The sequence below is a fragment of the Chiloscyllium plagiosum genome, chromosome 5, assembly GCF_004010195.1.
Source record: "Chiloscyllium plagiosum isolate BGI_BamShark_2017 chromosome 5, ASM401019v2, whole genome shotgun sequence".
NCBI classification, from domain to species: domain Eukaryota; kingdom Metazoa; phylum Chordata; class Chondrichthyes; order Orectolobiformes; family Hemiscylliidae; genus Chiloscyllium; species Chiloscyllium plagiosum.
The window spans coordinates 47,122,104-47,146,913 of NC_057714.1; the positions used below are offsets into that span (position 1 = coordinate 47,122,104).

At 41.2% G+C, this 24,810-nt stretch overlaps 1 protein-coding gene across 3 annotated transcripts in view; it reads right to left on the reverse strand.

The window, feature by feature from the left end:
• The window catches only part of sema5a (sema domain, seven thrombospondin repeats (type 1 and type 1-like), transmembrane domain (TM) and short cytoplasmic domain, (semaphorin) 5A), a 293,417-nt gene that overhangs the window by 30,744 nt on the left and 237,863 nt on the right, over positions 1-24,810 (reverse strand). For all 3 annotated transcript variants that reach the window (XM_043689990.1, XM_043689989.1, XM_043689988.1), the window contains one exon: positions 12,658-12,805. In XM_043689990.1, coding sequence (XP_043545925.1) covers positions 12,658-12,805 — 148 coding nt within the window. The remainder of the gene's footprint in view (positions 1-12,657; positions 12,806-24,810) is intronic.

The following is a 24,810-nucleotide window of genomic DNA, read 5'->3' on the forward strand; positions in this document are numbered from 1 at the left end:
GAGTGTTGCTGAACAAAGAGATCTTGGAGTGCAGGTTCATAGCTCCTTGAAAGTGGAGTCGCAGGTAGATAGGATAGTGAAGAAGGTGTTTGGTATGCTTTCCTTTGTTGGTCAGAGTATTGAGTACAGGAGTTGGGAGGTCATGCTGCAGCTGTACAGGACATTGGTTAGGCCGCTGTTGGAACATTGCGTGCAATTCTGGTCTCCTTCTTATCGGAAAGATGTTGTGAAACTTGAAAGGGTTCAGAAAAATTTACAAGGATGTTGCCAGGGTTGGAGGATCTGAGCTACAGGGAGAGGCTGAACAGGCTGAGGCTGTTTTCCTTGGAGCGTCAGAGGCTGAGGGGTTTACAAAATTATGAGGGGCATGAATAGGATAAATAGACAAAGTATTTTCCCTGGGGTGGCGGAGTCTAGAACTAGAGGGCATAGGTTTAGGGTGAGAGGGGAAAGATATAAAAGAGACCTAAGGGGCAACTATTTCACACAGAGGGTGGTACATGTATGGAATGAGCTGCCAGAGGATGTGGTGGAGGCTGGTACAATTGCAACATTTAAGAGGCATTTGGATGGGTATATGAATTGGAAGGGTTTGGAGGGATATGGGCCTGGCAGGTAGGACTAGATTGGGTTGGGATATCTGGTTGGCATGGACGGGTTGTACATGCTGTACAACTCTATGACTCTAAGTACAGATTTGGGTCATAAACATCCCTCCTCCCACCTCACTGTTTGCTCACTGGTGCTTGATACATATTTTTCTGCTAAAGTCCCTCTCTCTATTTGCGTTCACGGGTGAAAAGTCCTCTGATGGGAAGCAGCCTGATTATAGAACATGAAGAGAGCAAGGTGGTGGCTCATTGGGCCATGGATAACATTCCTGCACCTTTTGTAAAGGCATTTTACATATATTCAGATCTTTCATCACTTTTAAACTGTCAAATTTCACAGAAAACCTATCCTCCCGTCGTTAAAAAGAGAAATGGCTATTAAAATGAAGGTTGAGTTAGATGATAGTGCAACTAGAGAAGACAAGCTTCCTCGCAATGTGATACACAATCTGTGATGTCAAAGCCAATGAGTGAAGAGTTGATTATTAAAATACAGCAGATCCATATAACAGCTGAAGCAGTTTAATGAAATCCTCTCTAAATTGAAGTGTCACGTTAGCCCGAATAGAAACAACCTTTTGCTTGCAAGGTTATACTTAACTGTGCAATTATTTCCCAGACTGCAAACATATTGACATGTGTTTACGCTATATAATTTCCATCAAATGCTGATTATGTGTGGAAAATGGCAAGACTATCACGCAGGGGGTGAAGTGTCACGAACACTGAACTTTACAAGACAATTATGTTTTAAAATGTAACTTTAACTTAAAATAAAAACAGAGTGGCACTTTGAAGACATTTCATAGTATCTCACAGAAAAAGACAGCTGTGGCTGGGACACAGGAACAAACAAGCTACTGCTGTGGAAGAGCAAGAAGAATAGTTTTGTGTTAATGACCAAGCTGGATGCTTTTAAAAGCTGGGTTACTGTTGGAAGAAATTAAACAGAATAGACAGGGCTCTTGAAGATTTTAAAAATGGACAGTCATCAAGAAAGTGCCTTGCTGCTGATAATCACATCAGGAAAACTCAGGAGGAACAGAAGAAAAATGAAAGTTTTGACCTTGGATGGCAAGCAGAAGTGAAGTCAATGCGTAACTTTGGGATTGCCTCTTTAATATTACATATCTCAATAGGCTGAAATATAATAAAGGATTTTGTGAGGCATGTTGCATGAGTTAGTTAATGCAAACACATCTTTAGATCGATGTATTAGTTGTCTGTTAATTAGCATTTGACCTTGTTCATTTTCGACTGTTGGCTGCAGTAAAAATTTCAAAAAACATCTTTCAGTTTTTTTGTTCAGTCACTGGGAAATTCATCTCTATTTAAAAAGGTTATTGGCATCTGCAGCGATTGAACTGTATTTTTTGGCACATGGAAGTAATTGATAGTCAGCATTGCTGGATAGTTTGCAATAGTTAGCGACTGGAAGCATCGGGCAGTGAAGACCTAGAAGACAGTGATGAGGACCAGAAAAGGGGTACGAGGATCTGGGAAAGGCTGATGGGTGCCTGGCAAGGGAGAGGGTGGTGAAGGCTCAGGAGAGGATGGCTGGGGACAAAGAGGTCAATGGTGACCCAGGGAAGGACGATGAGGACTTGGCAGAATCTGATGAATGCATGAGAAGGCAATGAGGGGTGGGGAGAAGGTGATGAGAGCTCGGGGAGGAATGTCTGGGATAAAGGAGAGGCTTTGGTGGGGGGAAGGGAGCGGGCCAGCAGCAAACAGGATATACTGCAGAATGTGGCTAAGTGAGTGCAATATTGGAACCAGCACATAGCCACATGCATATGACATCCGAGATAGGAGAAAACACACAAACACCAGACGGTGTAGTGCAAGCCCTGTGTACTGGCACAACCGTCCATGATCAATCAGCATGTGAAATGAATGTATACAGAATCGTTATAATATCTAAACATCCAATTCACTCCCTCCAAGTGGATTGATTGCACACCCTTTGATGCATCTCTGTTAGAACCAGTTTCACATGGGATTTGGTTCTTGTTTCAGATTTTTTTTAACAATGTAATCTCTTACATGATCCCCAAACCACCTAGCTTTGAGAATTAAAAGTCAGCTCGCCCATTGTGAACACCCAATTCAGCTGCTACCCATGGAAATAAATTCCATTTGGAGGAGAAACACAAACAAAGGGAAAAGAATATAATATTTTCTGGGATTGCAGATGTGACTGGAGAATGTGTGCTGCACATCTGTCATGACAAGTTGAAATAAAAACAGAAAGTAGTGGAATGCCTTTTTCAAATGTTATGAGACAGAGATATACCTTGACTATCAATTTTGTATCAAGTATATAAACTTCTGTACATTATATCCTATTCCACGTGCTGCACACACTTCAATTCTTCAGTCATTTCCCAGAAATTCTGCATGACTTCAGTGCAATTACTATTTCTGTGTGATGCCTGGTGTAAGGCAGAATTGATTGGAACATCAATCATAGCTGTTGCGCGAAGCACAAATATTCCCACCTGCCACACTTTGATAGACATATGAAATCAAACTTTAAACAGTGTTAACATGAATTATATTGTGAAAATTGAAATATGGGTAGTAAACATTAAGCTGGATGAAGATATAATTTTTTTCTTTTCTCATATGCAGCAAGCTACATTTGACAGACCTAATAAAATAAATAAGTAAAAGGATGCTCAACCATTTTTAATATATGATCTGATTGAATCAAGACAGTTATGTAATGCACTGTCACGAACAATATCCTTGCCATAACCTTTTCTAAATCCAAGAGGGAGTCATTAACATTTTAGCAGCAGATACTCATGGCAAGAGTTATTGCAGTTTCTGAGCAGTTTCTTCCCACTCCATTGATGATGGAGATGACTCTGCTATAATTCTTTTGCACTGAAAACAATAAATGCAAACATCTAGACTCGAAACATTAGCTTGTTCCCTCACCATGGATGTTGCCTGACCTGCTGTGATCTCCAGCATTTGTTTTTTTTTCAGTACAGATTCCAGCATCTGCAGTATTTTGTTCCTCCATAACTCTTTTGTATCTCATCATTGTCAGGTCCAGAATCAAATCAGAGCTTGATTACCATTTGATTTATTTTCTGCACGGCGCTCACTAATGTCTCAATACAGCACCTAATTCCTACAAGTATGGCTGTCACTGAGCATAGTTAGTAGATTTCTGAGGGAGCCTGGCAATTCTTCTAGACAAGCTCCCAGGTCAGGATTTATTGCTAAATTCATAGAGCAATGTCTTGACAGATTCATAGTCATAGAGATGTACAGCATGGAAATAGACCCTTCGGTCCAACCCGTCCATGCCGAACAGATATTCCCAACCCAATCTAGTCCCACCTGCCAGCACCCGGCCCATATCCCTCCAAACTCTTCCTATTCATATACCCATCCAAATGCCTCTTAAATGTTGCAATTTTTCCAGCCTCCACCACTTCCTCTGGCAGCTCATTCCATACACGTACCACCCTCTACGTGAAAAAGTTGCCCCTTAGGTCTCTTTTATATCTTTCCCCTCTCACCCTAAACCTATGCCCTCTAGTTTTGGACTCCCCAACCCCAGGGAAAAGACTTTGCCTATTTACCCTATCTATGCCCCTCATAATTTTGTAAACCTCTATAAGGTCACCCCTCAGCCTCCAATGCTCCAAGGAAAACAGCCCCAGCCTGTTCAGCCTCTCCCTGTAGCTCAAATCCTCCAACCCTGGCAACATCCTTGTAAATCTTTTCTGAACCCTTTCAAGTTTCACAACATCTTTCCAATAGGAAGGAGACCAGAATTGCACGCAATATTCCAACAGTGGCCTAACCAATGTCCTGTACAGCCGCAACATGACCTCCCAACTCCTGTACTCAATACGCTGACCAATAAAGGAAAGCATACCAAACGCCTTCTTCACTATCCTATCTACCTACAACTTCACTTTCAAGGAGCTATGAACCTGCACTCCAAGGTCTCTTTGTTCAGCAACATTACCTAGGACCTTGCCCTGAAGAAGGGCTTATGCCCGAAACGTCAATTCTCCTGCTCCTTGGATGCTGCCTGACCTGCTGCGCTTTTCCAGCAACACATTTTTCAGCCCTTACCATTAAGTGTACAAGTCCTGATAAGATTTGCTTTCCCAAAATACAGCACCTCGCATTCCAGTCTGTATATTCGAGGAGAAAGTGAGAACTGCAGATGCTGGAGATCAGAACTGAAAATGTGTTGCTGGAAAAGCGCAGCAGGTCAGGCAGCATCCAAGGAGCAGGAAAATCGACGTTTCGGGCATGAGCCCTTCTTCAGGGCAAGGTCCTAGGTAGTGTTGCTGAACAAAGAGACCTTGGAGTGCAGGTTCATAGCTCCTGAAGAAGGGCTCATGCCCGAAGCGTCGATTCTCCTGCTCCTTGGATGCTGCCTGACCTGCTGCGCTTTTCCAGCAACACATTTTCAGCTACAGTCTGTATATTATCATGACACTCAATTCTCAGGGATTGTTGAAGTATGCTAAAGTTCTGACGCGTGATACGAATTTTAAAAAGCAGCTCTCAATAAGTGTTAGTTCCCAATTTTGCATATTAAAGGAACCAAATACCTGTTTTAAGTCTCTGGTTTAGACATCAAAAAGGTGTATCCCATTAAGTTAGGAGTCAAGGAACAAAGAAAATTTACAGCCCAGGAACAGGCCCTTCAGCCCTCCAAGCCTGAGCGGATCCAAATCTACTGTCTAAACCTGTCACCCAAATTCCTCAGCATCTGTATCCCTCTGCTCCCCACCTACTCATGCATCTGTCCAGACATGTCTTAAATGAATCTTCTGTGCCTGCCTCTACTACCTCTGCTGGCAACGCGTTCCTAACGCCCACCACCCTCTGTGTAAACTACTTGCCACATGTACCCCCCTTAAACTTTTCACCTCTCAACTTGAAAATATGACCTCTCGTTATTGAATCCTTCTCCCTGGGGAAAAAGTTTACTTACTTACAGTGTGGAAACAGGCCCTTTGGCCCAACAAGTCCACACCGACCCACCGAAGCACAACCCACCCATACCCCTACATTTACCCCTTACCTAACACTACGGGCAATTTAGCATGGCCAATTCACCTGACCTGCACATCTTTGGACTGTGGGAGGAAACCGGAGCACCCGGAGGAAACCCATGCAGACACGGGGAGAACGTGCAAACTCCACACAGTCAGTCGTTTGAGGCGGGAATTGAACCCGGGTCTCTGGCGCTGTGAGGCAGCAGTGCTAACCACTGTGCCACTGTGCCACCATGCCGCTTATCTCTATCTACCCTGTATTTACCCTTCATGATTTTGTAAACTTCAATCAGGTCCCCCCCTCAATCTCCTTTTTTCTAATGAAAACACGTCTAACCTACTCAACCTCTCTTTATAGCTTGCACCTTCCATACCAGGCAACAACCTCGTAAACCTTCTCTACACCCTCTCCAAAGCGTCCACATCCTTGTGGTAACGTGGTGACCAGAACTGTACACAATATTCTAAATGCGGCCTAACCAATGTCTTGTACAATTTTAACATGACCTGCCAGCTCTTATACTCAATACCCCATCCAACAAAGGCAAGCATACCATATGACTTCTTGACCACTCTCTACACCTGTGCAGCAACCTTCAGGGTACAATGGACCTGCACTCCCAGATCTCTCTGCTCATCAACTTTTCGCAAGGCTCTTCCTTTTACAGTATAATTCACTCTAGTCATACCTGCACTACTGGGCACAAGCTGCCCCACTGTCAAATTGGAATGACAGTGTGCCTATTTAGTACCTGAAAAAGGGACACAGCACCTCCCAATTGCTACCCTAAATGTTTTCGGCACTTGCTACACTAGTTAATTTCTTTGTGGTCATCTGTGAGAATCTACGATCCAGGTTTAGACATGTGTTTCCCAGCTGCTTTTCCAAAACAAAAGGAGCTGAGTATAGAATGTTTATGGCACATGGGTGACACTACTTAAGTCAATGTTTTCAGCTTTCTGAACAAGACTAAAAGCCATTCATTTTGCTTATTATTGTAGGAATCTATGAAGGAACATTTGCAAGATGAAAGAGGCTTGTAAAAACTTTTTCATTTAGGTTATTACAGGAGCCAATTGTTCTGTTCTGAATTTGTCTTGAATGATTGCCAGTTAATGAATAGTGTGCATTTAAATATTCCAGTGCTGAAGCTGGTTAGTATCTAACTGTGTAAAGGTGACTTTATGGGGAAGTAAGATTCCTCCTGCCTTACTTTTGACTTCTCTGGTGTCTTTTGTATGAACAAAGTTCAAACAGATGACAGCGAGCTGAGGTGGTATATGAATGTTCATCTTGTCAGTCATTCCTCTTTCATCATTTTAATGATAATAGTCTAAAAGTTGCTATCAGCAACATCACTGTATGAACATGTCATTTAAAATAATTAAGTTTGTGAAAAGCAAATTTACTACAAATAATTCGATGTTTGTATTACAATATAATTATCTGTAAGTTCTATCCCAATGAATGTAAAAATTAGTCTGATTTTGCAGCAAATTGCATCTGAGAAAAACTACTAGAAATAGAGGAATAGGGAGCAATGGTAACATGCAATAAAAACAGAAAATGCTGGAGAAACTCAGCAGGTCTTGCAGCATCCACGAAGAGAGAAACACAGACAATGGTTTGAGTCCAATATGACGCGTCTTTAGTGTTACATTGGAAATGTTAACTCTAACTGTTTGTACGGAGATGCTGCCAGTCCAGATGAGTTTCTCCAGCACTTTCTGTTTTTATTTCAGGTCTCCATCATCTGCAGATTTTTCTAACATAAAGTTTCCTCATCCCTCTCTTGTCTCTGTGGGCTTCCAGGGTTTTCCTTGAGGGCATTTGAATTTATAAATGAAAAAACAGGGCTGCAAGAAGATTCCTGACTTTTGTGGATAATTTTCTTGTTTCTTCCCCAAGTAAACATCCACTTTGCTAGGGAGTGGAAAAACTGTAACTCAGACCATACATTTGGCTCCTCTTCAATCGGAGAGGAAGAGGGTAACCATGTTTTTCCCTGACAAGGTCATTTAGCTAGAGATCACTTGGAAAACTTCTGGCTGCTCTATTCTGGGATAGCTATAACAACCTGCATTTACTTACCACCCGCAGTGTAGAAAAATACTCTACGTACTTCAAAGGTGTAATTAGAATCATAATATTGTTACAGTCCAGAAGGACATTGTTTGGTCTGTCATTTATTTGACAATTCTGCACAGAAGCCAGTCCCACTCCCTCATATCATTTCTCTGTAGCCCAGTACTTCATTTTCCTTCAGCTGCTTATCCAATTATCTTCTGAAAGCCATGACTGAATGCATCAAACCTACAGGCATTGCATTCCATATTGTAACTAATCTCTAAGAAAAAAATGTCCTCGTTTTGCCTTCAGTTCTTTGGGAATCAGCTTACATCAAATTCTTCTGGTTCTGGATCCTTTCAGCAGTGGGAAGAGTAGCTAACTCTAGTCTGTATATACCTTTCATAATTTCTGAACACTTTTGAAATCTCCTCTCAAATTATTTTCTAAGGATAACAAGGGGTTGATAAAGTGTTGCACTGGAAAAGCACAGCAGGTCAGGCAGCATCCAAGGAGCAGGAGAGTCAACATTTTGGGCAGAACCCTTCTTCAGGTCTGGGGAGTGGGAAGGGGCTGAGAGATAAATGGGGCTGGGGAAAGGTGGGTGGGATGGCGATAGGTGGGCGAAGGTAGAAAGTGATGTCATAGGTCGAGGGAAGTGTGGTGCGGATAGGCAGGAAGAAAGATAGACAGGTAGATCAGGTCAAGAGGGTGGATCTGAGTTGGAGGGTTGGATCTGGGATGGGGTGAGGGAAAGGGAGATTTGAAAACTGGTGAATTCCATAGTCATGCTGTGTTGTTGTAGGTTCCTGAGGCAGAAGATGAGGTGTCCCTCCTCCAGATAACAACCCCAATTTCTTCAGTCTATCAATATAACTAAATTCCTTCATCTCTGGAACTATTATCACAATTCTTTTCTGCACTGTCTCTAAAGCTTACATACTGAAGCTAAAGTTTGTTGTCCAAAATTGAACACATGCTCCATTTGAGGCCGAGCCAGCATTTTATAAAGGTGTATTGTAATATCTAGGCATTGGTACATTATTTTTCTATTTATAAAGTCTAAGAGTCTGAATGTTTTAATGTAATTTTTAAACACTTTCTTAAACTACATGTCAACTTTAATGATTTGTTCATGAAAATTGCAGAGTTTTGTTTTTGCACCCCTTTAGAATTTTCTTTTATATCCAGTACGTTCAGTCTGCTTCACTAATATCCTTGAGGAAAGTAAATATTTGGGAATTCATATAACCTATACCAACTGTATTAGCCTCATTAATCCTGTCTGTATTTCATCAAAAATTAAATCAAGTTAGTTTAAAAAAATTTACCTTCAACAAATCCTTGTTTTCTTTCATTAATTAATCCATATTCATCCTGTTATTCTTGGCCTGGACTACCCCTTCTGTAAGTTGATCTTCCCACTTTTCATCGAAGAAAGATTTAACATTGGTATTGTCCACTCCTCTGGAAACGCTCTTCATTCCACATCTAAGCAGCGTTAAAAGGTTTGACAAATACCTCCTGCAGGTGGCACTTTCACTTTCCTCAGGATCATCATTTGCATCCCATCTCGATCTGGAAACCTATCAACTTCAAGCACCGCCAGCCTTCCTGACATTTCCTATTTATCAACTTTCAATCCATCAAATATCTCAACTGCCTTTCATTGTGATTTTTGTAGCATCTTCTTCCTTAGTAGGCAAATGTGAAGTATTCATTTAGTATTTCCTCCATATCATCTGTCTCCATGCATGGCCCCTAAGTGATGACAACCCTCCTCTTCCTTTCCTTTATCATTTGCAAATCTATAGGAGGCTTCTAAATTTCCTTTTGTGTTAGCTGCAGTTCTCTTCTCATCCACTTTGCATCGATTATTTTCTTTTTCAATTCCACTCTGAACTTTTGATATTCAGCCCAATTCACAATATCAACCTGATATCTATCATCTGCATCCCTTTTCTGCTTTACCTCACTCTCTACCCTTTTCACTTGCCTTATGTTTCTTTCATGAGAATATAGTTCAATTATACTCAAACAGTCTCCTCTCTAAAGGCAACCCATGTTAAAGTTTTGCATAGCAGTCTTTGATTCCAGTTTATAAGGGAGAGATATGTTCTCAGCCCAGTGATACCAGAGCTCATCCAACTAAGTATTTTATTCTAGGTCCCATCTTGTTTTTTTTTCCATGCTTAATCTAAACCTTATGATAACTGTTGATACCGTGATCACTATTCTCTCAATGATCCCCTAGTCTAACTTGATTCAATTCACCCATCTCAGATCCAGTAACGTGACCTCCTCACAAGACCAAAATCATACTGATCAAGAACGATCTTCTGAACACTTTTCAAATTCCGTTCCCCCTTTCTGCCCTTTACACTATTACTGTTCTAGTTTAGAACATGATAACTGAAGTCCCTCATCATTACTAACTATGCTTTTTGCACTATTTTGTAATTTTCTTGGAAATATCCTTTGAGCCTAATTTAAACTCACCCCAAAATCACTAGCAAACCATACATGGTCTGGTCTTTGCTGGTCTCACAATGGTCTCTTCTGTGTTGAGTCGCAAGCTGACTGGGTTTGGCCTAGTTTGTGTACTAACTCATCGTAAACTGGTCTTAATGCCCTAGGAGTCTATATCCCATACTCTTGCACCATCTCGCCATCCATACATTTAGCAACATGGAATCTTAGAGATGTACAGCACGGAAACTGACCCTTCGGTCCAACTCGTCCATGCCAACCAGAAATCCTAACCTAAGCCAGTCCCATTTTTCAGTACTTGGCCCATATCCCTCTAAACCCTTCCTATTCGGACACCCATCCAGATGCTTTTTAAATGTTGTAATTGTAATAGCACTTCCTCTGGCAGCTCATTCCACACACACACCACATGTGACAAAGTTGCCCCTTAGGTCCCTTTTAAATTTTTCCCCTCTCACCCTAAACCTATGCCTTCTAGTTCTGGACTCCCCTACCCCAGGGAAAAGACCTTGTCTATTTACTCTATCAGTGCTCCACATGATTTTATAAACCTCCATAAGGTCAGCCCTCAGCCTCAACTCTGCAGGGAAAACAGCCCCAGCCTATTCAACCTCCCCCATAGCTCAAATCCTCCAACCCTGGCAAGATCCTTGTAAGTCTTTTCTGAACCCTTTCAAATTCCATCCTTCCAATAGAAGGGAGAATTTATCTGCAGAGTCACCATATATCTAGCCTCACGAGAATGTTTCACCAGAAGCAGTCCTGAGACTAATACTCATGATGCTCTGCATCTTAATCTTATTTCCCTTCCTTCAAGATCACTTCCCTCTTTCTGAAAACTGTAAAAACATGCATGATATTATCAGCAGAGGATGATGCATTGCTATTAAGATGGATGCAGGCAACTTTTGTGACACACAGTAAAGACGGTTTGAGGCTCTGGCCATGAACCAGGGCAGAGTCTGTGGAACAGGGACTCAATAGGCCAAAGACAATAACAGCTGGCTTCTTTATGTTTAATACTACAAGCCCTGACCATTGTGGTCATCACTTTTTCATCAGGCCTCTCAGACTGCACTAGCAACTAACTTTCCTCCAGGTTCCAAGTGCAAGAACTTGCCAGGAGTAGATAGGCACCAGGGAGTATCTGAATAATTTAAATAAGCTTATTTCATAAATAAAGTTGGATAAAGTTAATTTTGTGCACTTTGGTTGCAATTCATTTGTTTCAAACCTAAGTTCAAGGCCCAGGGAAAACCTGACTCTTACATTTTTAAAACACATGAAAGCAGTCTTTGATATTTTTGACCAAATGCTAATTTTTCAACATTCTTGATTTGCCAGTCAATTTTATGTTAAAATGAAGGATTGCTGACATGCTATAGAGTCATTGTAAATGAGAAGCAGCTCTGTCAGCCCTAAGGCACCCAGATCTATAAAATTCTTTGTCCAAATGTAGCATGAATTTCACAGCCCTCAAAACCAACATATTTATGCAGTTTGCACATCAAGACTGAACATTTTGGTTTTTGGAGATCTGGTGGTTCAAAGTCTGTGTAGGACTTGATGGTAAATTATTGTTACATGGGATCGCAAGCAGCAGCCCCAATCCATTTGTCTTAAAATACTGTTATAAAGTCAAGGCTCCCTGCTTCCAAATAAATGTTCACAGATTTTATTTTAACACTGATCAGTTTTTAATTCACTCAAATGTTTACAGTTTTATACTGGGCATGCCCAGACTCTTGGCGACAATATGTTTGTTGACTCTCAAAGCCCATGTTTAACTCAGTATGAGTAAGCACAACATTGCCACCCAACTCACTACTAGTATCAATGGCAGATGTTTAAGGTTAATGCTATGCCTGAACAATGGCCAAAACAGAATCAATAAAACTCGTAAGATGAATCACCAGCCTCGAACAGATCCGGAATTTTCAACAGGAATCTATCAATCAAGTATTCAATCACTGCTGTTCTGAGCTTTGTGATGAGCAAAGAGAATAAGTGGATCTGGGTTTATGAATTTCATATATACATTATGCTGCTGGTGCTGCAAAAAAGGCTTCAAAACATCATTAATTGTGTCTATTGAATCATAATGTATATCTTTCTAATTGCCATGTAATTTTTGTGTGTCGTGGAAATTAATTCAACTAACACCTCGATTTTAACACTGGTACCTTCCCTTTACAAATGATCTCAGAAAGGTTTCATGTTATTGGAGATTTGCTTCAGAGTGAAAGTAACTTTGCAGCCAATACACTCCATGATATTTGCGTGAGAAGTTACAAGTAAAATCATGTTTTCATGTCATAAACAATGGAAGGCATTTTAGGCATGTACAGAAACCTTTGTGCATCATATAAACTCCAAGCAACAACATCAGATTATCCTACTAGAAAGGACATATAACGCCTTTGGTGACCCTCAAAGTTATACTCACCACCTTGCAGCCTGGACAGTCATTACCATTCTGACATGTTCGCCTGCGGGCCTGGACACCTCCCCCGCACTGGGCAGTGCAGCGTTCCCATGGGCCCCAAGGCGTCCAGAATGTGTGTGATGGGCACTGAAGATGCTCATTGCAATACCTAGAAAAGCAGCAGAGTGACTAGTATAAACATACTGTGTAGTAGCAATCACAGGAAAATATTGCCACTGGTCTGGATTTTCCAAATAGTGGTAATCTCACAGACTGATGCCCCAGCCTTTTTATTTAAAGGAAAGAAGGGAGATTAGAATATGTGAGAAGAAATTCAATCAGGGCTTCTTCAGGAATGCAAAGACACACCTCCATTCTGAGAATTCTTGTGCAGTGCAGAATTGCTGATGGGGTGACAAACCACACCACCTCATGGGTGCAATCAATTATTGGACTCTGAAATTTATAGACCCTCATAGCCACTTTGACACCTGCTATCAAACTGTAAGTACATAAGGTAAGTGTGATATTAGGGTGCCAGGTGGATAGGGGATAGATTAGGGGTAGGAGTATGCTGCCACATGGCTACCTTGCTACATGGGTGCAGATAGAATGCCAGGTGGCAAAGGTGCCAGGTAAGTGATGCAGTGTTTAAGATAGGTCAGAATAGGGGAGAAATGGGTCCATCAGGGGGCAGCGAGGGTGAGTGTTAGGTCCCAGGTTGATAAGGGATGGGGGGAGCCATGGTGTGTCAGGCACAGTGGTGTTTGTGTGGGTCGGATCCAGCTGTGGAGGGGTGGAGGGAATGGACAGTCAGGTCCAACAGTGACAGTGACAGGACATCGTGTAGTGGGATCTGGAAGTGATGTAGTTGGGGGTGTGAGGTAATTAAGGGGTCTGATCAATAGTTATTCAGGACTAAGACTGTACTTAATAGACTAACTTTTCTTAATTATACTGGAACCTTCCAAATTCTCTGATTTAAATAGAGGGCATGTTCCAGACTTAGAGAAATTGCCCAGTGGAAAATTCAATTTCCTGGGTAATTCCTTCGGAGTCTGCAACAATGGGAATTCCATACGTCCCCATGCACAATTCCGAACAACATTAGATTAATAACTGTCTGGCCATCGGAAAACCTGGGCTTGTGTGAGCATTAGCGACATTTTTGACTAAAACCTAAGATAATGAGTAGGATTCACAAAAATATTACAAGATATACACGTCAGAAAAATAATTTATGTTACAGGTCTAAATGCAACATCATTATGAAAAGAAGACATACTTATTTCAAAAAATTTCACAACCCCAGGAATTAAACACAACAGTAAAAGTGCATTACTACGGATGATTAAAATTTCTATTGAATGAATGACAACCATGCATTTCTGCTGGGAACAGGGGACTGCTTCAAGCTGTGTTTCAGCACCTGCAATACCATAACAAGCTGGCTACATTTAGGATTTTGCTGACTGCTGTGCGTGACATAACTTAAGTACATGATATCTGATTGAATACAATGGTGGCGTGATAATCAAATGAATCTCTAAAAGGAAATTTTACTGAACCTGGCAGCATTTTATGAAAGTAATTCTCACATACATTTACAGTGCTCAGCTGTGAATGCTTCTGAGCGATGTTTAGATGACAGATTAACAAATCATTGTGCAAACTCAAAACAACCTCCACTAGAAATGTACTGTTAGTACATATTAAGCATCCCTAATTGTTAACTATTTTCAGATGCCTTTTTTTTGGTTTTTCCTTCACTCCTACCCGAGTTTTCTAACAGCACTAATCATACTTTAGAGTAAGGCATCGAGTCTACATCAACTCTCCAAAGAGCATTCCACTCTCCAACCCCATACCTGTAACCCCGCATTTACCATGGCCAACCCACGGTACAACCCTGGACACTACAGGGCAATTTAGCACAGCCAATCCCTCTGATGTGCACATCTTTGGGCTGCAGAACGAAACCAAAGCACCCATCAGAAACACATGCAGACACAGGAAACACTTGCAAACTCCACACAGTCACCCAAGGCTGGAATCAAAACTGGGTTCCTGGCACTGTAAGGCACCAGTGCTAACCACTAAGTGAGCGTGCTATTCCTAGTTCCATTAGGAAGGTGTGTTGCTTGGATGGGATATTTCATGGAGTGATGTTTCCATGTGCCTCCCACCCTTGTTCTTCTAGGTGGTAGAGGTAACGGGTTTTGAAGTTGCTGTCAAAGGAGAATTGGTAAATTTCTGCAGTACGCCTTGTCGATGATACACACAGCCACCACTGTACATTGATGGTGGAGGATGTGACTATTTAAGATGGAAGGTAATGTGTAAATTGCACATACTGAACTGTAATCTGCACTCATGCAAACAATTAGAGAATGCAAACACAGTCCTAACGTGTCTCAACACAGTGGTGGACAGGCTACTCAGGGGTTAATTTCTTGCAGCAGAATTCCCAGTCTCTCACCAGTGTTATATCTACAGTATTTATACTGTTGCTCCTGTTCATTTTCTGGTCAATTGCTACCCTAGAAGGCTGACAGAGCAGAATTTGGCCATGATAATGCCATTGAACATCAAGAGAAAATTTGTGGTTCTACTCTGTCTCTTACTGTAGGTAGTCATTGCCTGTCACTTGTGTGGTATGAATTTCACTTCCCATTTACTAGTCCAAATCTGAATATTGTTTAGCTCTTGGTGCATGTGGGCATAGACTACTTCAGTATCTTAGGACTTCAGAATGGTAATGAAAAATGTACAATCATCAGCAAACACTCCAACTTCTGACCTTAAGGAGGGACATTCATTGATGAAGTAGCTAAAGATGGTTGGATCCCAAACATTAGGAACTTGTGGTGAACTCCTCGGGCTGAAACTGTTGACCTCCAATAAACACAACCATCTTTGTTGATACAAGATATAATTCAAGCCAGTGGACTGTTTCCTCTCTGATTCCCACGGTTTTCAGTTTCTCTGGGTCTCTCTAATACAGTACTTGGTTGCCCATCTCTAAATCCCCTGGGGTAGCTGGTGGCGAATTTCCTTTTTGAACCACTGCAGTCCATGTATCACAGGTACACCCACAATGCTATTAGGAACAGAGTCAGAAACATTTGTTCCTGATGTTAATGGCAGTTACTCATATCTCATCTTTGAATTAACTTCATCTTTTTGTCCATGTTTGGACTACGACTGTAATGAGGTCTGGAGCTGAATGGTGGAACCTATCTGAGCAGCAGCAAACAGTTCATTGCTGTTTATATGCTGCTTAGTAGCTTGGTTGTATTGATGACACCTTCCTTCACTCTGCTAGTAGCCTGAGTGGCAGTAATTGGTCTGTTGGGTTTTGTCCTGCTTTCTGTGGACAGGACATGCCTGGGTAATTTTCCATAACTTTATGAAGGTGACAACATTGTAATTGTACTGGAACAGCTTAGCTAAGGAATGGCTAGTTCACGAGTACAATTCTTCAGCATTATTGCCAAGACATTGTCAGGACCCATAAGCTTCAATAGGATTGAGTTTATTTTTCAACAATTAGTTGTAGTTTAGTTATGTGTACTGATTAATGACATAATATTCTGATCTGTTTTATTGTGTTTAATGTGAGGTGCTGACGTCACTCGATGAACCATTGTCTGTCGCTGCAGGATGTCAGACTGCATGCTGTCAAAGCTGAGATTGACCATCTGGTCCCAGACTAACATAAACTCAGTGCTGGGGAAAATGTACTTTTATAGCTTGCTTGATTGTGGCTAACAAATGTGAAAACTCTTTGAAGTGAGACAGGCTTAGTTTGAAGCCATACAGTTTTGCATTATAATTGGCTTAGCTTTTAATTTAGAGAGCTTTAAGGATAAAACAGCATTTTCTTGTAAAGTCTTTAACAGGCCTATGCATATCGATGTCAGTGGAATGAAGTTACAGTTCAGTATTGCTATCAGGTTTGAGTCTTGGTAATGTGACCCCTTATTTCTTTGGGAACAAAAGAAGGTAGTATTATTCTTTCAGAGTGACTTTTTAGTTCACTTGTTCCAGGCATCTGCAATCACTGTAAAGCCACACCATAGGCATAGAAAACTTAGAAGATAGAAGTAGGCCATTCAACCCTTCAAGTCTATTCCACCATTCAGTAGGATTCTGGCTGATCATGGATGTCAACAGTATAATCCTGGCATCCACCCATATGCATTGATCCGTTTAACAACAAGCATTATATCTACCTCCTCCTTGAAAATGCAATGTTTTGGCCTCAACCACTTTCTGTGGTAGATTAGAGTGATGCTGGAAAAGCACAGCAGGTCAGGCAGCATCCGAGTAGCAGGAAAATCGACATTTCAGGCAAAAGCCCTTCATCAGGAATGGAGGCAGGGAGCCTCCAGGGTGGAGAGATAAGTGGGGTGGAGGGGGAGGCTGTGGAGAAGGTAGCAAAGAGTACTTGGGGGTTGCAGTGAGAGAGAGAGAGAGACTCACTGAAATTCTTGTGGAGAGAGGAGAACTTCTTCAAGGTAGGCATCTTTGCACAAGGATTCGCAGTAAGGTTAAAATCAACGAGGCAAAAATGAGGACTGCAGATACTGGAAACCAGACTTTAGATTAGAGTGGCCACTTACTCTCCACCCTGGAGGGTCCGTGCCTCCATTCCTGATGAAGGGCTTTTGCCCGAAACATTGATTTTCCTGCTCCCCGGATGCTGCCTGACCTGCTGTGCTTTTCCAGCACCACTCTAATCTTGACTCTGATCTCCAGCATCTGCAGTCCTCACTTTTGCCCACTTTCTATGGTAGCCAATTCAACAGGCTCACTACTCTTAGTGAAGAAATCTTTCCTCATCTCAGTCCTTCAAGGTTTAAACCTTATCCTTAAACTATGACCACCGGTTCTGGACTCCCTCACCATCGGGAATATCCTTCCTGCACTTAGTCTGTCTAGCCTAGTCAAAGTATTATAGGTTTCTATGAAATTACCCCATCATTCTTCTCATCTCGAGTGAATAGAGTCCTAACCGACTCAATCTCTCCTCAAATATCAGTCCTGTCATCCCAGGAATCCATTTGGTAAATCTTTGCTGCACTCTCTCTACAGCAACAACATCCTTCCTCAGATAAGGAGACCAAATCTGCAGGCCATATTCCAGACATGAGCTGAAAATGTGTTGCTGGAAAAGCGCAGCAGGTCAGGCAGCATCCAGGGAACAGGAGAATTGACGTTTCGGGCATAAGCCCTTCTTCAGGAATGAGGAAAGTTTATCCAGCAGGCTAAGATAAAAGGTAGGGAGGAGGGACTTGGGGGAGGGGCGTCGGAAATGTGATAGGTGGAAAGAGGTCAAGGTGAGGGTGTTAGGTCAGACTGGGGTGGGGGCGGAGAGGTCAGGAAGAAGATTGCAGGTTAGGAAGGCGGTGCTGAATTCGATGGATTTGACTGAGACAAGGTGGGGGGAGGGGAAATGAGGAAACTGGTGAAATCCGATTTCATCCCTTGTGGTTGGAGGATTCCTAGGCGGAAGATGAGGTGCTCGTCCTCCAACTGTCGTGTTGTTGTGGTCTGGCGATGGAGGAGTCCAAAGACCTGCATATCCTTGGTGGAGTGGGAGGGGGAGTTGAAGTGTTGAGCCACAAGGTGGTTGGGTTGGTTGGTTCGGGTGTCCCAGATCACCTCTTGTTCTCTTGATTGCCTCAATTGAACCTGCCTCCACAACATTCCAAACCTTAACTACTTGCTGTATGAAAAAATATTTTCTCACATCACCCTTGCTTCTTTTACACATCGCTTTAAATCGCTGCCATCTTGTTATTTTATTCTTTTTTAAGGGGGAATAGTTTCTCCCTATCTACTCTATCTAGCTGCTCATGATTTTTAAAACCACTTTCAAATCTTGAACTGACCTTGTACTCACCAAGACATTTACAAGAATACCAATGTAAAGAGGAACAACATTTTACACAGTTTGAGAATAGCATATTGATTGGTTTGTATGTGGATTCTGATTGGTGGCATTTCCATATAACTTGTATGATGGCTGACAACTACTGCCAGCTCTTTTAAAATTTTAAATCAGGCAGACTGACTCAGGGCATTGTACTGAGGACTGTACCAGATAATGGCTGTCACAGATTTTATTGCATTAAATAGGTGCAATGTGCGTACACATTCTTTTTATCTGCAAAGACATTACGCTACAATGTTCAAATTATGTCACTACCCCAGACCATGCTGTCAAATTAACTTTACAATCTGACTAGGGACTACTAACATCTGTGTTTAAAGTATACGACGTGAGAGATACAGAGCACTTAATAAGGATCTATAGTCACAAAATTCCACAGTTTTGAACATACAATAATTTTTACCAAACAATGTAAAACATTAATACAAATTAAACTTTAATGTTGCACATGTATCGTCACTACACAATTAACATGTGGTAAATATGGATTATAGGGTGTGGTCAAACACTCCACAGCACACATCAAATTGCAAATGCATTCAAGATAGATCCCATTGATTTGTCAGCAATTCTCGCCCAGACATTAATGATACAGTGGGTCTTCAAATCGTCTTAAACTTTGCAAGTATAACACTTCTTAATTTTTGTCAATCTGACAATGAGTGCACCTCAAGAGCCGTTCTGTTAACTGCCTCAATGACTGCTTCCATTTGGGTCAATCACTCTCCCCTATGCTCTCCATGAACAATTCTGCTATTACAATGGTCCACATTGATGCCTAGTTTTGTACTGCTAGACCTGTTCTGAAATCAGCCCATTAGACACTGTGGTAGTACGACCATCAATTTGATTATGTAACTTGGTCTTCAAAGAGATTGCGCAGTGGTCACAGCTACCAAAACTGTCAAAGACACGCCTGTGACAGGTAAATTCATCCAACAAGATCAAGGTGATTTTTCCCTCTTCTTGGTTCTTTCATTATTGGTTTGCAGTCCAGTCTGGACTCAAATACAGAAACACACAGAAATATCAACAAGAATCTGGACTTCCCAATCCACAGAGATCTTCAAAATATTGAAACACACCCCAGAGCTGTACAAAACTGTCTCTGGACACAAATCAAGAACCTCCAACTTCGCAGTACTGATGAGAGTTGAAGGAAACTTAGGTAAAAACATCCCTTGCAGACAAACACATTGGGTCAAATTTTCCAACCCTGAGCCAGCTAGCAGAAATCAGGGAAAGTCTCATCTTTGGGCACGCCTTCAGAAAATATCAGTTTTAGGGGCAGTACCAGCTGCAATCTTGCTACCCTACCTCAAGAAATGTTCAGACACAGCCACATAAGTCTATGAAGACAGGTTATTGAAAAGGCCCAACTCTGGGCTACAACAAAAAAACAAAAATATCCTGCAGGACTCTCAAATTTTCCGTTTTATGTATGTCACCCCATGTTTATTAAATATGCTGCATGGACTCTTTTGCCCACCCCATTCCAAGGTATGTCACCTCCTTGCCCATGCTGTAATGAACCTTATTGTTGTAGTCAGTCAGTTGCTTGGGTTCTCAACTGAACTTTATCATGTATACATGGCTGAGTGCCCAGACAACCATTAGAATACTGAAGTATCTAAGCCCCTGCTTGATTGTCAGCTCTGGCTGTCTGATCTCCATCAATATTACAATGTCTGTTTACAAAGTTTTAAATGATTTCAAATGCCTTGGGGTTTCAGCTATTGAAAGGGTTTAGATTACCAACAATTTTGTCACATTCTAATGGAGTGATACATTATAGATTAACCACTTTTTAAGTTATTTTTAAACACAAAATTGGCATTTTAACTCTCCTTCCTTCTACACAGCGAATGGGTATGGAAGTTGGCATTGGGGGAAGCAATAAGGGCCAATAAAGAGTGTCAGAAGGGATATACCATTGAATTGGGATCGTGAGGGGCCAAGGGTGTGTTTGTGAGCTACCCTTGGCATTGGAAACTTGAGAATGACCTTGTGAATGTATCTTTCATAAGGTTCCTTCATGCAGCCTATACTTGAGGTCATTTCTGAGGAGCTGTGAGTGGCAATTCTTAAAAAGCTGACCCAACTTCAGGGAAACTGTGGGGGAGTAGGTCTTCACCAGTGAGATTGGGATTGCTGATTGCAAATTTGTGTCCCAGCCCATCCCATTCCTTTGAAAATAATTTCTGAAAATTGCAAAGCTTGGGAATGGGGTTAGCAATCCCAAACAACATCAACTGTTTGAAAATCTGGCCTTTGTCTTAAACAAAACATCTGAACAAACAAACTTCACTCTCCCCAGAGCATGGCGATAATCTTTAATAGAATACAGTCTGGACATGGCCAATTTGGTGTAACTTGGTATAAAGTGAGACTTCGAAACTTCATCTGGCTATGGCTGTGGAAGCCCTAATCAAATCATGGAACACACAATAACATTTTATCTAGATTCAATTTTAAGGGCAATATCCCACAGTTATAATAGTTGTGCATTTTACATTAAAACTGTGGCAACAGTTACTGCTCCTAAAGCCATATGAAAGGAGAAGGTGCATTGCCTTCCAGATACAGATACAGATACAGATTCAGTAACCTTTAAAAAATAATTGGATAAATACTTGAATGAGAAAAAATATGCTGGGACTTAGAGAAAATGTTGGGCTAAAAGGACCAACTGGACTGTTCTACAAAGTGGCCAACATAGATTTGAATTATTCGGTGGCCTCTTTTGCTGTTGTCCTTTTTAATGATTCTATCTGGAACCAGAAAGAGGCAGCAGTGCTATTTTGAAAGAAGAGGTTTTAATTTGCATGAGAGCCATATGGGACGACTTGTTCCTGCTTCTCTCTGTGTCAACATATTCTTGCCTATCTCAATTTTAACAAAACCATGTTGGTTCTTGCATGAACCTTTCTCTCATATACCAAAGGCATAATCCTTCCGAAAAATCAGAAAGCTCGGATTACAAGCGGTACTATTATTACGTCCTTTTTTATACTTCTGTACAGTTTACTACATACCAGTGATATCTAATTCCATTCACAGGAGTTCACTGAATCTGAGAGGGATCTATGACACCCTCAAGTTAGAAACATGAATTATTTTAGAAAAGAAAAATGCTGCAAATTTAATAACACGTTTACATAACACGTTTTAATGGGGCAGCCATTGTAATAATTCAGGAATTCATATGCTCAGCAGAATTCTATTGCTTTATCCGCTATCAATTTGGTACTTAGAATGATGCTTTAAGTAATACTAAAAAAAGGTGATGTATGTACATCATCCTGTCCACCTACCATATGCTGCCCAGTTTAAGGGTAGGTGCTTATATGTGAAAATTGTACAGCTCTGTTCATTTTAATAATGTCCATGTATGGACAATAGAATAGTAAGAATAACTAGCAACAGAAACAAAAACTTAGAGCTGACTTTTACCAGCTGTTCAATCTAAATGACGTAGAACAAGGACTAACAATCACAGACTTTGGCAAACGTCACTATTCAATTGGTCCATGGGGCCTCAATGCTGTATAAACTCTGCTGTCTGTTGTGGTTTATGTTTTGTCAACGTGCCAAGCAGCTGCACGCAAAGGCTGACTTGATTTTGCTAATCGTGTTGATCTGACATGTGGAAATGTGGTATAGTACAGGTCTTTTAAAACAGAATCATCGTACTTTACAGTCTCTTCTGAGAGAAAAAGTGGAGTCTTCATTACAAACAATGTTGAAATCGAAATCTAATCAGGGAGGATCGCCTTTTAAAAAATGCATGAAAAAACTCCAGTTTTTAATGTCTCACAAAATTTGCTTTCTTTCAAGCTGCTGAGCTAGTCTTTTAAACAAGTTCAGCTTTATTTCAAAAATGTCTAGGAAAGCTCCAAAAACGTCAGGTATGTTTTTTCAGCTAGGACCTATTGCTGAACAAGTTGAAGAGCTGTGCTTTAAACTAATGAACTAAGGCCAACTACTGGCTCTATTGGCAGCACTTCAAGATAGACTTCAGTACATGCTCTTTTCTCAGTCCTAAAGCTCTACTTCTTCTGTCCCACTGAAATACACTTATTTTCTTAAAATCTGTTAAATTCATTGAATTCAAGCATGGGAATTAAGTGGTTGGTTTTGTACATAAAAAAGTGACTGCTTCCTTTCACTTTATGAGGAGAGTTCAAACAAAATAGTCATGCACAATGTAAGCTACAGGGAAGAATTCTCCCCAAGCTACTGTGCTTTTTTTATTAAAAGGGAATTTGACCTTCCAAAAACAAAAATAATCAGTAGTAAGTCTCAAAGGTCTGTTATCAAAAAATACTGCTGTGTCCAAAGCTCTGTTGGCTCACAGCTGTGTTATGAAGTGAACCACCCGGGCTACCATTTTTCACCACCTAATTTATGTTTTTTTTCCTCATTATTGACAACTTCTGCAGCTTGACAAAAAGACAGGTTGCAAATATCCAATGTACTGAAGTTAAATAGCTTGAATAATCTCTCCCACCTTGGTCTATTTATAATTGTCAATCTATCTCGAATTAATCAAGTACAGAAGTGAGTGTGCTCAAATCGACAAATACTTAATTTTGGCATTTTGAAAAAATTTGAAAAAATTAACTTAAATTGGGTACTCAGACCTAATACAATTTAATACATACAGTCTATCATTGTACAATTCAACCAAACCTCCCTCAGAATGTTAGCATTCTGAATGCTGTTACTTTTCCAATTGTCTTCTGCCTTTGCCTCTTAATGTCAATGAATCCTGTTGGAACATTAGTCAATAAATTCTGAGAGAATCCTGCTGCTTTTTAAAGTATGAGTCCAGGCAGTGAAATTCAGTAAACTATGTGATAGTAGTATTTGCAGTGAATAGGAAGCAAATCTCATGTTCCATTCAACACACTAACTGGACGTGTTATTCACACACCATCTTTTTCAGCAAATCCTGAGCCACTAGCTCATAGATGAGACAGCCACATTTATCAAAGCAATATTTCTTCCGCAGATTCTTCATATGTGAATTTTCAAGAACTTTGTAAGCTGTGTTTTATGTCCTCTCCTGTGGTGACATATGATTAGGGAAAAACATTCAAGTGGGTGATGATGGTTGGTACATACCAGCCACCTTCCCTCCTCCACTCTGATTAACTCTGAGACTCAGGGGAAAGCACATGGACGGACCTCCTACCCTGGTGCCAACCAGGGTTCATAAGGAGCTATTAAAGACCGCTTCCTGTCAAAGCTGCATTAACCCAGTTTTGGCCAGGCCTGATGACATGCAAGGAACACAAAATGTAAACTCGTGAGTTGCTTCCAGTGAAGTCTCCTTCAAAGTTGCAGTGTCTGATCAAGGGGCCCAGCATCGTATGTGGTGCAGGCATACCATTAAGACTAACCTAGCTGTCCTTCCATATTGGCTTTCCCGCATCCCCCTCACTGCAACTACCCACCTGCAAATTTTTTCTCACCATCAGTTCTCTCTAGCCTGAATTGCTCTGGGAACTTGAGCTTCTGATGCATCTCACTCCAGCAGCAACCATTTCCCCAGTTAGAGACAAAGAAACTGCAGATGCTGGAATCTAAGGCAGACAAGCAGGAGGCTGGAAGAACACAGCAAGCCAGGAACCATCAGGAGGCTGGAAGACCACAACAAACGAGGCAGTATGAAGAGATGGAGAAGTCAATGTTTCGGGTGTAACCCTTCTTCAGCACTTCTCAATGCTGCCTGGCTTGCTGTGTTCTTCCAGTCTCCTGCTTGTCTACCACTTCTCCAGTGGCATTGTTGAGCAAGAGAGCTTCCAGCCTCTGAGTGGTCATTCTCAGCATGTGGGATATGATTCCTGCCCCCAGATATTTGCTCTTATTACTTCCCTATCTCCAACAAACTTTCTTCTGTACAAATTCTCTAAGCTCCCAGAGTTGCTTTTAATATTAATTCTACATTCCAGCCTCATCACTAATTCGCTGAACCATGGAAATAGGCTTCACTATTTACCATCAAATCCTTTCAGGGTTTGTATATCTATAATATTCTCTCTGACCATGACCGCCATCACCCTCTACATTGACCCTGGAGAAGGCCCATCAGTGACCTCTCAACTGTGTGACTGGCAAGTAATATATCAATAGGCCTTCCCAGAGAAGGCAGTTTGGAGCTTTAGCTGACACTTCAGCCATTGGTCTAGAACATGGTCACCACCATAAAA